Source organism: Cetorhinus maximus, chromosome 10 (genome assembly GCF_964194155.1).
Source record: "Cetorhinus maximus chromosome 10, sCetMax3.hap1.1, whole genome shotgun sequence".
NCBI classification, from domain to species: domain Eukaryota; kingdom Metazoa; phylum Chordata; class Chondrichthyes; order Lamniformes; family Cetorhinidae; genus Cetorhinus; species Cetorhinus maximus.
This window is the reverse complement of record NC_135888.1, coordinates 25,916,026-25,933,762: the sequence shown is the minus strand read 5'-3', so window position 1 is coordinate 25,933,762 and position 17,737 is coordinate 25,916,026. Positions and strand designations below refer to the sequence as shown.

General features: G+C 45.8%; 1 protein-coding gene across 5 annotated transcripts in view; it reads left to right on the top strand.

Annotated features, from left to right (window-relative positions):
• rxrab (retinoid x receptor, alpha b) overlaps positions 1–17,737 on the top strand; it is a 100,049-nt gene that overhangs the window by 65,906 nt on the left and 16,406 nt on the right. For all 5 annotated transcript variants that reach the window (XM_078550248.1, XM_078550249.1, XM_078550244.1 and 2 more), the window contains one exon: positions 15,394–15,563. In XM_078550248.1, the coding sequence (XP_078406374.1) occupies positions 15,394–15,563 (170 nt within the window). The remainder of the gene's footprint in view (positions 1–15,393; positions 15,564–17,737) is intronic.

Sequence of the window (17,737 nt, the reverse complement as noted above, 5' to 3'; positions counted from 1 at the left end):
CCCCAGAGGGTGCAGTGTGGGGGAAGCCCAGAGAGGGAAGTGTGGGAGAGGTGGACCAGAGTGGGCAGTGACGGGGCAGTGTGAGGGAGGGTGGGCTCAGAGGGGGCCCCACAGGGGGCAGTGTGGGGGAGGGTGGGCTCAGAGGGGGCCCCAGAGGGGGCAGTGTGGAGGGAGGGTGGGCTCAGAGGGGGCAGTGTGGGGGAGGGTGGGTTCAGAGGGAACAGTGTGGGAGGTGGACCAGAGGGGGCAGTGTGGGGGCCCCAGAGGGGGCAGTGTGGGGGGCCCCAGAGGGGGCAGTGTGGGGGTCCCAGAGGGGGCAGTGTGGGGGTCCCAGAGGGGGCAGTGTGCGGGAGGGTGGGCTCAGACGGGTCAGTGAGGGGGCCCCAGAGGGGGCAGTGTGCGGGAGGGTGGGCTCAGAGGGGGCACTGTGGGAGAGATGGACCAGAGGGGGCAGTGTGGGGGCCGCAGAGGGGACAGTGCGGGGGGCTTTGCAGTGAGTCATGCAGAGGTGTTGTTGGATGTTAATCAGAGAGAAGCAAGCTGCAGTGGCGATGTTTTGTTTGGAGTCTGGTGAATATAGTCGACGCCTAGGCCTGAAGTGGTTTCCTGTGTCACGCTGCCTTGTGCCAACCAGCACGTACCGGCAATCAACAGAGGAAACCAGGAGACAGCCAGCAAAGGAGGAGTGGAGGTTGAGGGCAGTGGGAAGAAACCTACGAAGAAACCCTGCAGAAAGGCCAATAATCCTGCTGCAAACAGAGACTTCTGGCACAAAACCATTGGATATAGACAATGATGTAAAGTGTAGTGAGTGTAGCCTGTAATGTGGGAATATGAGTGCGGTCTCTGACCATAGTCCCTGTGCAGCAAGCAGTCGAGGTTTACAATTGTCTCTTGTTGTCTCTAAATGCACACATGTAGAATTAATTATTTTGAAATACAGTGAGTGTTATGTAGGTAAAGGTAGCAGCCACCTTGTGCATAGGAAGATCCATTAGCGATTCAATCTATCTGTTCTTTATTGTGGGAAGCATATTGGCTGTCACTGGGAATCCCTCCCATTTTTCCTCAGTTTTCAAATTCTCATTCTTGTTTTCAAATCCCACCATGGCCTCACCCTTCTCTACCTGTAACCTCCTTCAGCTCCTACGACCCTCCCTATCTCTGTAACCCTCTCCAGCCCTTACAACCCTCTATCTCTGTAAGCCGCTCCAGCCCTACAACCCACCCTTTCTCTGTAACCTCCTCCAGCCCCACAACCTTCCGAGATCTCTGCACTTGTTAATTCTGGCCTCTTGAGGATCCCTGATTTTAATCACTCCAGCAATGGCAGCTGTGCCTTTAGCTGCCTGGTTCTCAAGTTCAGGAATACCCTCCCGAAACTACCTCACCTCTCTCTCCACTTTTCTCCTTTAAGGTGTTCCTTAAAACCTACCCCTTTGACCAAGTTTTTGGTCACCTGCTTATGTTTTTTTTTTGCTTAATTCTTTCATGGGATGTGGGTATTGCTTGTCCCGAACTGCCCTTGAACTGATAGGCTGGCTAGGTCATTGGCGAAGACAGCTAAGAGTCAACCACATTGCTGTGGGCCTGGAGTCACACGTAGGCCAGACCGGGTAAGGACGGCAGATTTCCTTCCCTAAAGGACATTATTTGAACCAGATGGGCTTTCACAACAATCGATGATAGTTTCATGGTCACTGTTACCGAGACTAGCTTTATATTCCAGATTTATTAACTGAACTTAAATTCCACCAGCTGCCTTGTGGGATTTGAACCTGTGTCTCTAGAGCATTAGCATGGGCCTCTGGATTACTAGTTAAGTGACATTATCATTATGCCACCGTGTTCTCTCGGTGTTAAACTTTTATGTGATTTGCACAGCTGTGAAGCACCCAGGGGGATTTTACTGTGTTAAAAGTGCTATAGATGTACAATTTGTTCGTTTTAAATTATGCGGAAAGCCTTGGATGTTTTCAAGAGCAGGAGGACCCGTCAAGTGAATAGCAAACAACGTGCAGGAAAGAAGAAAAGATTTACATTTAAACTAAGCCAGTCTGATTTCTTCAGTTAACTATTATGAAGCTTTGCAAGGCTATTATTTGGGGCAACTTGGCAGTTAGACAGACTACCCTCCATTGAGAAAGTCCAATTATAACCTGCTTCGGTCAGTCGGAGCTGGTGGATGCGGTGTGGGGTGTGAGGGGGTGTTGGAGACATTGCTTATGGGCTCCCATTCTATGGCATTGATATATTATTTATGACCAAGGATTATTACAGATGCAGGAACCTGCCTATTTCCTTATTGAAACCCTGTTGAACCTTGCTGTTATCCCACCTGTGCTGACAGTTTGTGGTATGTGTTGACCTCTTTATTCTGAATAAATTCTTCCTGTATTATGGATTAGTTTCATTTCTGGCTCATGAACCTATGTTAAATTCTGTTTCTCGTTGGCTGTACAGCACATCCTTTACCAAATTAACAAATTCCATAATCCTATGAACATCCATCAACTCCCCTTATGGTGGTCTGACAGGAGAAAAGTTTGAGATATGTAGCCTTAAATCATAGTACCTAACAGAACAGAATGGAGGCCTTTAGGCCCATCATGCCTGTGCTGGCTCTGTGAAGGATCTATCCATTGGGTAGTCCCACTCCCCCTGCTCTTTCCCCATAGCCCTGCGAATTACTCGTTTTCAAGTACTTATCCAATTCCCTTTTGAAAGTTTCTTGTTTAAAGTTAATATTCTCAGCCTTGGGTTCAAATCCCTCCATGGCTTGCCCCTCCCTATTCTGTAATTATCTTCAACCCTACAACTCTCCGAGCTATCTGCACTCCTCGAATTCTTCCGATAGTGACTGAAATCCTTTACATCTACCTGGGAGGGGCTGACAGTGTGTAACAGTTCGTCAGAGGTCCGGCACTGCCGACAGTGCAGCGCTCCCTCAGTACTGACCCTGTGACAGCGCAGTGCTCCATCAGCACTGACCCTCCAACAGTGCGGCACTCCCTCAGTACTGACCCTCCAACAGTGCGGCACTCCCTCAGTACTGACCCTCCAACAGTGCGGCACTCCCTCAGTACTGACCCTCCAACAGAGCGGCGCTCCCTCAGTACTGACCCTCCGACAGCGCGGCGCTCCCTCAGTACTGACCCTCCGACAGCGCGGCGCTCCCTCAGCACTGACCCTCCGACAGAGCGGTGCTCCCTCAGTACTGACCCTCCGACAGAGCGGCGCTCCCTCAGTACTGACCCTGTGACAGCGCAGTGCTCCATCAGCACTGACCCTCCAACAGTGCGGCACTCCCTCAGTACTGACCCTCCGACAGAGCGGCGCTCCCTCAGTACTGACCCTTGGACAGAGCGGTGCTCCCTCAGTACTGACCCTTGGACAGAGCGGTGCTCCCTCAGTAGTGACCCTCGGACAGAGCGATGCTCCCTCAGTAGTGACCCTCGGACAGAGCGGCGCTCCCTCAGTACTGACCCTCCGACAGAGCGGCGCTCCCTCAGTACTGACCCTCCGACAGTGCAGCGCTCCCTCAATATTGACCCTCCGACAGTGCAGCGCTCCCTCAGTACTGACCCTCCGACAGAGCGGCGCTCCCTCAGTACTGACCCTCCGACAGTGCGGCGCTCCCTCAGTACTGCTCTGGGAATGTCAACAATACTGCCACTTTGTATTTCTGTAGTGCCTTTCACTTAATAAAACCTCCCAAGATGCTTCAAGGGGGAATATTAGGACAGGTGATTAAAAGCTTGGAGAAAGAGTTTGGCTTTAAAAAGCATCTTAAAGGAGGATAGAGAGGCAGAGAGGTTTAGGGTGGGAATTCCAGAGGTTAATGTCTCGGCAGCTGAAAGCACCACTGCCAGTGGTGGATCAATGGAAATTAAGGATGCTCATGGGGTCAGAAGACATCTTTGGTTTGTTGGGCTGGCGAAGGGAGATGGGGGTGGGGGTGGCGAAGTCTTCAGGAACTTAGAAAATTCTCATCCAGGTTTCCAATTGAGGTGTTGCCTCAATTAACTGGGAGCCAGTGTCAGTCAGTGAATACAGGGGTGATAGGGGAACGGGACTTGATGCAAGTTAGGACACAGGCAGCACAGTTTTGAATGACGGGTAAACGAGGGCAGCCTAGTACCTGTAGAATCATTCACAATATCAACTAACGTAGGGCAGGAGCGGAAGCTGGGTCAGCCTGGATTCAAACTCCAGCCCTTGACCTTGTCATTCAGAGGTGTGGGTGCTACTCACTGAACCACAACTGAGTATCTGCAGAGAATGAGATTGATGGGCATAGGTAACAGTGACCCAATAACGCAATTCCCTGATTGATCCACGCTGTCTTTTTCAATTCACCAGGAGCTGCTTTTTCACCCTCTCTGACTGAGGCCATTGTTGTCTCAGTGTAAACCTGTGACCTCCCTGACTCTGTGGTTCAGAGAGTTTACCCCAAACTTTATTAAGGCTATTGAAAGTCAAACCCTTGGAGTTTCAAAATAAGGGCTCTCCCATTTAAGGTGGAGATGAGGAATTTCTTCTCTCAAGGGGTTGTTAGTCTTTGGAATTCTTTTCCCCAGAGAGCAGTGGAGATTGGCTCATTGAATATATTCAAGGCTGAGTTAGACAAACTTTTGATTGACAAGGGAGTCAAGGATTATGGGGGACAGGCAGGAAAGTGGAATTGAGACCAGTCAGATCAGCCATGATCTTATTGATTGGTGGAGCAGGCTCAATGGGCTGAATGGCCTCATCTTGTTCCTATTTTTTATGATCTCAGGAGTCTCATTGCCATATCAGCTCTGATTTCTCAAGGAAGTTAGGTAAGATAGCAGAATTGAAGAGGTATGGAGGAATGGGAGGGTGGCCTGCAGCCTTACAGCATACAAAGGGTTTAAAATGCAGCGTTTTGAAATATTGCAGTTACTCAGAGTGACCTATTAACTGCTACATTGGTTGTGTGAATTTTCTGGTAAATTAAGCTGCTGTTACATGTACAAGAGATTGTTTATCGGCACAGAGTTAATAGACGTGGTTATGAGTTATCACAGTCCAACAACTGCTGCACGCTAATCCTTGGGATGCATTTTGCACATTTCCTGGAAACCAATACAGTTGTCAATCCTGATCCCTGTATGACCCTCATTAACTCATGAATTGTTTTTGCTATATAATGGTGTATTTGGGAAAGAGGGATCTGCTGCAACGTGATGGCGGGAGAAGAATGTTTTCATTTTATCCCTTCCAGATATTATCTTTTTAAATATGGGCTTTGTCTAGGGAAGGCATTTCGCAATGTATAACACTGGGTTACTGTACTGGTGGGTAGGAATGTAGGAGCATAGGAGGAGGATTAGGCCATTCGGCCCATTGAGCATGAGTATAAATGGGTCTTTTTCGGGTTGGCAAGATGTAATGAGTGGAGTGCTAGAGGAATCAGTGCTGGGGCCTCAACTATGTCCAATTTAGTACAATTTATCTACTATATTAATGACTTGGATGAAGAGACAGAGAGTAACGTATCAAAGTTTGCTGATGATACCAAGCTTAGTGGGGAAAGTAAGATGTGAGGAGGACACAGAGAGGCTGCAAAGAGATATAGATAGGTTAAGTGAGTGGACAACAAGATGGCAGATGGAGTATAATGTAGGGAAGAGTGAAGTTATTCACTTTCGTTGTAAGAATAGAAAAGCAAAATACTTTTTAAAAGGTGTGAAACTTGTAAGTGTTGATGTTCAAAGAGACTTGGGTGTGCTTGTTCACGAACGGAGAAAGTTAGTAAACAGGTGCAGCAAGCAATTAGGAAGGCAAATGGCATGTTGGCCTTTACTGCAAGGGGATTGGAATACAAGGATAAAGAAGTGTTGATACAGTTCAACAGGGCTTTGGTGAGACAACATCTGGAATACTGTATGCAGTTTTAGTCTCAACATGCATTGGGGCGGTACAGCGAAGGTTCATTAGATTGGTCCTTGGGATGAGGGGTTGACCTATGATGAAAGTCTAGGGTATTGAAAATGGGCATTGAAACCTACAAAATTCTGAGGATCTTTGATAGGGTGGACGCTGAGAGTTTGCTTCTGCCGGTTGGTGAGTCTAAAATATGGAGGCACAGCCTCAGGATAAGAGGCTAATCATTTAGGACTGAGATGAGAAATTATTTAACTTAAAGGGTTGTGAATCTTTGGGATTCTCTACCCCAGAGGTTTGTGGATGCTCCATAATTGAACATATTTAAGGCTGGGATAGACTGCTTTCTGTCAGCAAATTAAGTGGTATGGGGAGCAGGCGGGAAAGTGGAATTGAAGCCCAAGATCAGCCATGATTGTAATGAATGATGGAGCAAGGTTGATGGGCTGAATGATCTATTCCTGCTCCTAGCTCTTATGTCCTTGTACAACTTATATCAATAACTTGGATGAAGGGACCGAATGTATGGTTGCCAAATTTGCTGATGGGACAAAGGTAGGTAGGAAAGTAAGTTGTGAGGAGAACATAAGGAGTCTGCAAAGGGATAGAGACAATTTAAGCGAGTGGGCAAAAAATTGGCAGATGGAGTATAAAGTGGGAAAATGTGAACTTGTCCACTTTGGCAGGGAGAATAGAAAAGCAGCAAATTATTTAAATGACGAGAGATTGCAGAACTCTGTGGTACAGAGGGATCAGGGTGTCCTGGTACATGGATCAGGAAAAGTTAATGTACAGGTACAGCAAGTGATTGGGAAGGCGAATGGAATGTTGTCATTTATTGCAAGGGGAATGAAATATCAAAGTGGGGATCTTTTACTACAGCCATATAGGGCATTGGTGAGATCACATCTGGAGTACATTGTACAGTTTTGGTCTCCTTATTTAAGAAAGGATATAAATGCATTAGAAACAGTTCAGAGAAGGTTCACTCAACTGATTCCTGGGATGAGGGGGTTATCTTATGAGGAAAGGCTGGACAGGCTGGGCCTGTACCCATTGGAGTTTAGAAGATTGAAAAGTGATCTTATTGGAACATAAGATCCTGAGGGGACTTGACAGGGTGGATGCTGAGAGGATATTTCCCCTTGTGGAAGAGACTAGAACTAGGGGACACAGTTTAAAAATATAAGGTCTCCCATTCAAGACAGAGATGAAAAGAATTTTTTTCTTTGAGGGTTGTGAGTCTTAGGGACTCTCTTCCCAGGAGAGCGGTGGAGGCAGTCACTGAATATTTTTAAGGCAGAGGTAGATAGATTCTTGACTAACAAGGGAGTCAAAGGTTATCGGGGGTAGCTGGGATGTGGAGTTGAGGTTACAATCAGAGCAGCCATGATCTTATTGAAGGGTGGAGCAGGCTTGAGGGGCCAAATGGCCTACTCCTTCCCTAATTTGTATGTTTGTATGTATATTCATGTTCCACTATAACAGTGCTAGTGGGGGCAAGTTTTTCACTATATAACACTGGGGTACAGTACTGGTGGGGACAGGTCTGTCAATGTATAACACGGGTACAGTACTGGTGGAGACAGGTCTGTCACTGTATAAATCAGATCAGAAGGGCAAAGGTAGCCTGGATGAGGAGTTCCTGGAATGTTTTCGGAATAGTTTCTTAGAACAATACGTTCTGGAGCTAACCAAAGAGCAGGCTATACTAGAACTGGTATTGTGTAACAAGATTGGATTAATTGATGTTCTCATAGCTAAGGCGTCCCTAGGTAACAGTGATCATAATATAATAGTATTTTACATTCAGTTTGAGGGTGAGAAGAGTGGGTTCAAGACTAATATTTTAAACTTAAATAAGGACAATTATGAGGGCATGAAAGCAGAGCTAGCTGAATTGAACTGGCAAATGAGGTTATGGGATAGTTCAATAGCGATACAGTGGCGGACATTTAGGGGGATACTTCAGAATACACAGAATAGATACATTCCAACAAGAAAGAAATATTCCAAGGGGAGAACCCACCATCCGTGGCTAACTAAAAAAGTTAAAGATAGTAGCAAACTTAAAGAAAAATCATATAATTGTGCAAAGATTGGTGGCAGGTCAGCAGATTGGACAGAATATTTAAAAAAGCAAAGAATGACCTAAAGATCGATAAGGAAGGAATAATTAGGGTATGAGAGAAAGCTAGCTAGAAATATAAAGATAGTAAGAGTTTCTATAGACATTTAGAAAAGAAAAGAGCTAACAAAGTGAGCATTTGTCCTATAGAGAGTGAGTCTGGGGAGTTGATGGCAGATGGATTGAACAGGTATTTAGCATCCGTGTTTACTATAGAGGATACAAGTAACATCTCAGAAATAGCTGTAAATCGGGAAATGGAAGAGAGAGAGGAACTCAAGAAAATTACAATCACCAGGGAATTGGTACTGAGCAAATTGTTGCATCTACGGGCTGACAAGTTTTCAGGTCCTGATGGACTTCATCCTAGGATATTGAAGTAGCTGGTAAGATAGTTGATGCATTGGTTTTAATTTTCCAAAATACCCTAGATTCTGGGAAGGCCCCATTGTATTGGAAAATAACGAATGTAACTCCTTTCTTCAAAACGGGAGGGAGACAGAAAGCAGGAAACTACAGGCCAGTTAGCTTAACATCTGTCATAGGGAAAATATTAAAAACTATTACTAAAGATGTCATAGCAAGGCACTTAGAAAAATTTGAGGTAATGAGACAGAGTCAACATGGTTTAAAGAGTGGGAAATCATGTTTAACCAATTTATTGAAGATCTTTGAAGAAGTAACTTACGCTATCGATAAAGGGGAACCAGTGGATGTACTTAGATTTCCAGAAGGCATTTGATAAGGTGCCACGTCAAAGTTTGTTGTGGAAGATATAAGCTCATGATTAGGGGGATAACATATTGGCATGGATAGAAGATTGGCTAGCTAACAGGAAACAGAGAGTAGGCATAAAAAGGTCATTTTCTGGTTGGCAAAATGTTGTGAGTGGTGTGCCGCAGGGATCAGTGTTGGGGCCTCAACGTTTTTACAATTTATATAAATGACTTGGATGAAGGGACCAAAGGTATGGTTGCTAATTTTGCTGATAACACAAAGATAGGTAGGAATGAGACATTTTTTGTGGAAGCTTCTCGTCCTGCACTCATCAGGGCAATTTACAAGAAAATAACAATGTCAGGGGAACACATGTTTATGCTAAAAGCAAAAACTGCATACGCTGGAAATCTGAAACAAAAACAGAAAATGCTGGAAAAACTCAGCAGGTCTGCCAGCATCTGTGGAGAGAGAAACAGAGTTTCGAGTCATTATGACTCCTCTTCGGAGAAAGGTCATGCGGACCTGAAATGTCAAAGTATTTATGCTGTATGAGAAGAGGGTGCTGATTGGTTGGCTAGTGGACTCTGATTGGTACAGTTGTTGCCTTGGGAAATGCACCAGTTGATGGTGACAATCAGTTAACTGCCAAGCATTGTTTGAAATTTAAACCAGGCAACTTGACTTTGATTGGTCAAGACATTGCCCTGGAGGATGAACTATCAAATGACTGTCATTTATTTTGTTTAGCTGAAACAGGCACAATGTGTGTACATGTTCTTTCTGTCTGCAAAGAACATGGCCGTGTGTATTAATTTATGTAGCTTCCAATACAGGCAAATGCATCACACTGCGAGCCTGACTGACAATCTTAAATTAGTTGTCAGCATAATTTTTAGCACACTGAGGATTATTTAGCAAAGGTTGCCCAATCGCGGAATCACACCTAATGTTGGACACTGGGTTTTGAGTTTTACAAACATGGGCTGGTTGGGTATGGTCTGTACCTTGCCTGTTGTGAACAGCAGAAAGGACATGCTGTTTGATTCGATCCGCCAGTCTCTGGGACGTACAGTCTACGTACCGAGCATCACACTGGCACTGAAATTTGTATATCACATTACTCATTTATGTGATAGGCAGAACACCTTTTTGGCTTGACGGCAGCATCCTGTTAGTGGCAAATAGCACTCATGTTGCTACTGCATAGTAGCAGCGTGAGACAGCTAGCTTCACATGTTGCTCAAATGTTTGAGATACTTTGTCCTTCCAGGGTAATCTGAGGTAGACTGGGCACTTTTCAGGGCTGAAAGTGATGGCCTTAGGCCTGTTCATGAGTTTGCACAATATGCAGCACAAAATGATCTGATCAGGATAGCCATAACCCTGAAGGATGACTTTGATGTGACCTATTTCAGTATCAAGCTTTCATGGTGAGCAAATGGCTCGGGCCCTATTTACGAGGTTTCCGATAAGACCGATCCTATAGTGGGTGGAACTGTGAGAGTCTGAACGTATGCATTGACCAGTGAAGGTAGACCATGGTAGAGAACCCCCTGGCAGATTTCTCAACTAGTACGTCAAGGAAGGGGAATTCATTTGACTGTTCCATTTCAAAGGTGAATTTGAGCACAGGATGGAGCCCATTAAGACATGTAAGGAAATTATTACATGAGCTGTGGATTTAAATATAGCAAACGTATCATCCACACATCGGAAATATGCGAGGGGGTAGGAGATTAGGTGTCATTCCATCGAAGACATGTTTTTCATGGAACCCAACAAAGATGTTTGTGAGAGCTGGGCCTAGAGGGGATCCCATAGTAACACCATCTATTTGGGCATACGTGGTGTCATCAAAACTGAACTCAACTGCACGAGTTGCCGAGTTCATAAGTTCAATGAATACGGATTCACGCAATGGTGGCAGGTCTAGATTGCCTTGATATAGTGCTGCAGCCTCATATAATATAAATATGTTGAAATTGGTATTTTCTTGCGAATTGTTCTGATGAGTGCACGGTGAAAAGCTCCGACATGTCTCTTTTTTCAGCAACACTCAAATTTGTCCTATTGAACGACTATAGGTAGGAAAGTAAGTTCTGAAGAGGACATAAGGAGGCTATATAGATCGTTTGTGTGGCTGGGCAAAGATCTGGCAAGTGGAGTATAATGTGGAAAAATGTGAAATTGTCTATCTTAGCAGGATAAAAAATGTATAAAAAAGAAGCATGTTATCTAAATGGTAAGAGATTGCAGAGCTCTGAGATGCAGAAGGACCTGGGTGTCCTAGTGCATGAATCTCAAATGGCTAATGTGCAGGTACAGCAAGTAATTAGGAAAGCTAATAGAGTGTTATCATTTATTGTGAGGGGAATTGAATATAAAAGCAGGGAGGTTATGCTTCAGTTATATAGAGCATTTGTGAGACCACATCTGCAGTACTGTATACAGTGTTTTTGAAGAAGTACTGTATACAATGTTGGTCTCCTTATTTAAGGAAGGATGTAAATATATTTGAAGCAGTTCAGAGAAGCTTTACTTGACTAATACGAGGAATGGGAGGGTTGTCTTATGAGGAAAGGTTGGACAAGCTAGACTAGTGGCTGCTCGAGTTTAGAAGAGTAAGAGGTGACTTGATCAAAACATATAAATCCTGAGGGGTCTTGACGGGGTGGATGTGGAGAAGATGTTTCCCCTTGTGGGAAAATCTAGAACTAGGGGTCACTGTTTAAAAATAAGGGGTCGCCCATTTAAGACAGAGATGACGATAATTTTTTCTCTCAGAGGGTCGTGAGTCTTTGGAACTCTCTTTCACAAAAGGCGATGGAAGCAGGGTCTATGAATATTTTGAAGGCAGAGGTGGATAGATTCTTGATAAGGAAGGGGGTGAAAGGTTACTGGGGATAGTGGAGTTGAAGTTAAAATCAGATCAGCCATGATCTTACTGAATGGCGCAGCAGGCTTGAGGGGCTGAGTGGCCTACTCCTCCTAATTCGTATGTTTGCATAATGCTGAGGAGCAATGCAGGTGCAAACAGGTCTGTCACGGTATAATACTGGGGTACAGCAAAGGTGGTTACATGTCTGTCAGTATATCACTGGGGTTGAGTACTGGTGGGGACAGGCCTGTCACTGTATAACATGGATAAAATTCTGGTGGGGACAGGTCTGTCACTGTATAACACTGGGGCACAGTACAGGCCTGTATAGGTCTGTCATTGTATAACACTCTGGAACAGTACTGGTGGGGAGAGGCCTGTTGTCACTGTCTGACACTGGGGTGCAGTTCAGGTCGGTACTGGTCTGTTACTGTATAACACTGGGGTACAGTACTGGTGGGGACTGGCCTGTCACTGTATTACACCGCTGTGCTATATTATATGCCCCTTTAAGGCACAAAAACTCCAGAGATAGGATGGTCTAGCCTTGGCTAGCCAGGAGTGTTTAAGGTTAGTATTAGATCAAAGGAAGAGGCTTTTAATGTTACAAAAAGGAGTTGCAAACCTGAGCAAAGGAGTGCCAAGAAATTGATCAGGAAAGGAGAAAGAAAATGAGAGTAGCCAAGCAAGAGACATAAGAACAGGTTGTAAATGTTTCTGAGAGTTTGTAAATAGGAAGAGATTACTGAAAGTGAACATGGGCTGATTAGAGGCAGAGAGGTGGAAACACAACTGGGGCATATGGAAATGACAAAAGAGATATTAAACAAAAAAAACCCTACTTTGTATCTGGTAGAATCTTTGTTTCTGGTACTGGTGTCATGGTAGAAGGCAGAAAAAAAGCATTCCACAAATTATGGTGAATTAAGGGACTTGTGAGAATGAGGAGCTTGAAAAAGTCAGGCTAAGTAAAGAAGTAGTACTGGGGAAATTAATAGGACGAAGTGTGAGAATTCCCCAGGAGCTCGCTGTTTACATCCTAGGGTTTTAAAATGGATAGCTGCTGGGATAGTGGATGCAATGGCTTTGATCTTCCAGATTTCCTTGGGATCTAGAACGTTTGCCCAGGATTGGAAGCTAGCAAACAATCTCACTATTTACAAAAGGAGCAAGCGTGAAAACGAGGAGCTCTTGGCCAGTTAGCATCAGTGCACTCGAATATCCTTTATCCATACATTCAAAAACCAAGCCACTTTTTGATCAGTGATGCAGTTAATTTGTATGTTAATGAAGCAATGTAATATTATATTACGGGTGTAATATGATAACAGGTAAAAAGTAGGGTGTGCGAGAGTTGGTAAATGGAGAAACAACCTCGTATTTGTAGGCTATAGCTAGCCTAGGCTTAGGCTATTGTAATGTAAGCAGGCCTAGACTGACCGTATATACGGTAGATCCAAAAACTGAAAATATCTGAGTACCGAAAGGCAATGGCCCCGAGGATAAAGGATACTCGACCTGGAGGAGGCCAAATGCTGAAATCTATGGTAACCGGACACTTAGAAAATCATTGTATAATTAGGCAAGAGTCTGCACATATTTCTGAAAGGAAAAGTATTTTTGAGAAAGCTGTTGAAATTGTTTTGAGGATGTAACTGATAGCGATAAGGAGGAACCAGTGGATGTAATGTATTTGAAATTTCAAAAAGCATTTGATAAGCTGCCACATGAGGGTTATTCCATAAAATTAGGGTTGAGGAGGATATATTAGCATGGGTTAAGACTTGGTTAATGAACAGAAAACAGAGCAGGAGTAAACAGGATGTTTTCAGGTTGTCAGGCTGTGACTTGTGAGGTACTGCGAGGATCACTACTTGGGCCTCAGCTATTTGCAATCTATATCAATGACTTAGATGAGAGGACTGAGTTTAACATATCCAAGTTTTCTAATGATACAAAGTTCTGTGTGAAAGCAGACAGTGAGGAGGATGCAAAGAGGCTGCAGAGGATATAGACAGGCTTAGTGAATGGGCAAGAACATGGCAGATGGAATACAGTGTGGTAGTGTGTGAAATTATCTACTTAGGAAAAATGAAAAAGCTGAATTTTTTTTTGTTGAATGGTGAGAGAATGGGGAATGTTGAGAGGGACCTGGGTTTCCTGGGTGAATCACAAAGTGAACATGCAAGTTAAAAGAAAGGCTTAGACTCATATAGCACTTTTCACAATCACTGGATATCTCAAAGCTCTTTATAGCCAATGAAATACTTCTGAAGTGTCGTCACAGTTGTCATGTAGGAAACATGGCCAATTTGTGCACAGCAAGATCCCACAAACAGCAACGTAATAATGACCAGATTACCTATTTTTTATGATGTTGATTGAGGAATAGATATTGGCCAGGACACCGGGAAGAACTCCCCTGTGCTTCTTCAAAATAGTGCCATGAGACTTTTATATCCACCTGTGAGGCTGACCGGTTTAATGTCTTATCTGAAAGCAGGCAGTAGTGTACCAGATGTCAGCCTAGAATTTTGTGCACAACTCCTGGAGTGGGACTTGAATTCAACCTTGTGCCACAACTGACACTCACACTCACGTATCAAAAGCAATTAGAAAAGCAAATGGTATATTGGCTTTGTTGCAATTACATTGTGCAGTAAAGAGTACAGAAGTTTTGCTACCATTATTCAGGGCATTGGTGAGGATACGCCTGGAGTACTGTTTTGGTCTCATTTGCTCATCTCCCCCTCTGGTTCTTTAGCTAATTACCTTAAATCTGTGTTCTCTGGTCCCCACCTTCCTGCCACTGGAAACAGTTTCTCCTTATTTACTTTATCAAAACCCTTTATAATTTTGAACACCTCTATTAAATCTCCCCTTAAACTTCTATGCTCTAAGAACAATCCCAGCTTCCCCAGTCTGCCCACATAACTGAAAACCCTCATCCCTGGAAACATTTAGTGAATCTTCTCCCAACCTTTTCCAAAGCCTTGACGTCATTCCTAAAACGTAGTGCACGGGATTGACTACAGAGCTTCAGCCAGGGCTTAACCAGCAATTTTTGAAGGGTTTAATGTAACCTCCTTGTTTTTGTACTCTGTAGCTCTGTCTGTGCAGTCAAGGATCCTATATGTTTTTTTTTAACAGCTTTATCAGATTCTGTGATTTGTACCTGAATTCTCAGGTGTCTCTGTTCCTGAACCCCTTAAGAATTGAGTTGTTTAATTTTAGTGGCTGGCTGTTCTGTGGTGAGATCTGGATTGTAACATTGCATTTTCCTGATAACCGAAGGTGCAATTACTGTACGTCTTGTTGAGAACCAGGTGAGCTCCTGATCTGTGCTAAGACCTCACCTGGACAACAGGAGAGGCACAACAACTGGTGTAAGTTCCCCTGGTTCAGTGAGACAAGAATTATCCCGAATTCCTCCTGGACACTGTCTGGTGAGTCTCGTTAATGAACATGGGATAATAACAAGATTGGGATGGTCTTTGATGCCTTTGCAGTTGAATAGCTTATCAAAGGATGCCGAGCAACTGTGGAACACACACCCCAGCACGTTCAATGGGGGAGAACAGGGCAGGAGAAGGTAAAAAAAAAATGCTTTTAACTAAAGTCAACACAGCCTGGGAAATATGTAATCAAGGAGTTCCTGAAATATGATTGCTGTCTGAGATACTTTCATAGTCACGAGGAGTTTTCTTGAGTGATGTTGGACTGGGCCCGCAACAGTTATCCCCTTTCTCGCCTGCAGCGGTACAAGAAGAGAGGCAGCGAGGTAAGGATAGGAATGAGAACGAGGTGGAGTCGACGAGCAGTGCAAACGAAGACATGCCTGTGGAGAAGATAGTGGAGGCTGAGCTGGCTGTCGAGCCCAAGACCGAGACTTACATTGACTCTAACCTTGGCATGGCCAGCAGCTCGGTGAGTAGGCGCACTGCACACCAATGAATTCCAGTGCCTGCAGTGCCAACAGTGCAGCTCTCCCTCAGTACTGCGCCTCTGAAGGTGCAGCGCTCGCTCAGTACTGACTTTCCGACGGCGCACCACGCCTTCAGTACTGACCCTCCGACAGTGCAGCACTCCCTCAGTATTGACCATCCGACAGTGCACCACTCCCTCAGTACTGACCCTCCGACAGTGCAGCACTCCCTCAGTACTGACCATCCGACAGTGCACCACTCCCTCAGTACTGACCCTCCGACAGTGCAGCACTCCCTCAGTACTGACCATCCGACAGTGCACCACTCCCTCAGTACTGACCCTCCGACAGTGCACCGCTCCCTCAGTACTGACCATCCAACAGTGCACCACTCCCTCAGTACTGACCCTCCGACAATGCAGCACTCCCTCAGTACTGACCCTCTGACAGTGCAGCACTCCCTCAGTACTGACCATCCGACAGTGCACCACTCCCTCAGTACCGACCCTCCAACAGTGCACCGCTCCCTCAGTACTGACCATCCGACAGCACACCACTCCCTCAGTACTGATCCTCCGACAATGCAGCACTCCCTCAGTACTGACCCTCTGACAGTGCAGCACTCCCTCAGTACTGACCCTCCGACAGTGCAGCATTCTCTCAGTACTGACCCTCCGACAGTGCAGCGCTCCCTTAGTACTGACCCTCCGACAGTGCAGCTTTCCTCAGTGCTGACCCTCTGACAGTGCAGGCTGCCTCAGTACTGACCCTCCGACAATGCGATGTTTCCTCAGTACTGACCCTTCGATAGTGCAGTGCTCCCTCAATACTGACCCTCCGACAGTGCGGCGCTCCCTCAGTACTGACCCTCCGACAGTGCAGCACTCCCTCAGTACCGACCCTCTGACAGTGGGGTGTTCCCTCAGTACTCTGACAGTACGGTGTCCCTCAGCTCTGACCCTCCGACAATGCGATGTTTCCTCAATACTGACCCTCCGACAGTGGGGTGTTCCCTTAGTACTCGCCCTCTGACATTGCGGCTTTCCCTCAGTACTGACCCTCCAGCAGTGCATCACTCCCTCAGCACTGACCCTCCAACACTGCACCAATCCCTCAGTGCTGCCCCTCTGACACTGTGGTGTTCCTTCAGTACTGACCCCTGACAGTGCAGTGCTCTGCCAGCACTGATCCTCCAACAGTGCAGCTTTCTCTCCGTACTGACCCTCTGACAGTGCAGCACTCCCTGAGCACTGAATCTCTGACAGTGCGGTGTTCCCTCAGTACTGACCCTCCGACATGCGTCGGTCCCTCAGTACCCTGACAGTGTGGCGCTCCCTCAGTACTGACCCTCAGTACGGTGATCTCTCAATAGTGACTTTCCGACAGTGCAGCAATTCCTCAGTGCTGACCCTCCAACAGTGCAGCTCTTCTTTAGTACAGCCCCTCTGACACTGCAGTGTTCCCTCAGTACTGACCCTCTGACAGTGCGGTGTTCCCTCAGTACTGACCTCTGACGGTTCAGCACTCCCTCAGTACTGACCCTTGTACAGTGCAGTCTTCCTCACTACTGCCCCTCTGATGGTGCAGCACTCCCTCAGTACTGACCCTCCGACTGTGCACCATTCCCTCAGTACTGACTCTCCAAAAGCACAGCTCTCCCTCAGTACTCACCCTCTAACAGTGTAGTGCTCATTCAGTACTGACCCTCCGACAGTGCACCACTCACTTAGTGCTGACTTTCCAAAAGCACAGCTCTCCCTCAGTACTCACCCTCTGAAAGTGCCATGTTCCCTCAGTACTGACCCTCCTCCGACAGTGCAGCACTCCCTCAGTACTGACCCTTTGACAATGTGGTACTCCCTCACTACTGACCCTCCGACAGTGCAGCGCTCCCTCAGTGCTGATGCTGTGACAGAGCCAAGTGCTGTCTTTCAGAGGAGATCTAAGAGCTCCCTTGGCATGATTGGAAGAAGTGTAAGGGGAGTTGTTTGTGCTGTGCTGGCCACTATTTATCTCTCAGTCACCAGCACTGAAACAGATGATCTGGCCATTTTCACATTTCTCTTTGAGGAATCTTGCTGTGTGCAAGTTGGTTGTTCCCTTTCCTATGTTACCACAGTGAGCTGGCTCTAATTGGGAGGTTGGGGGCTGATTTAATGAAGGTGTTCAAAGTGAG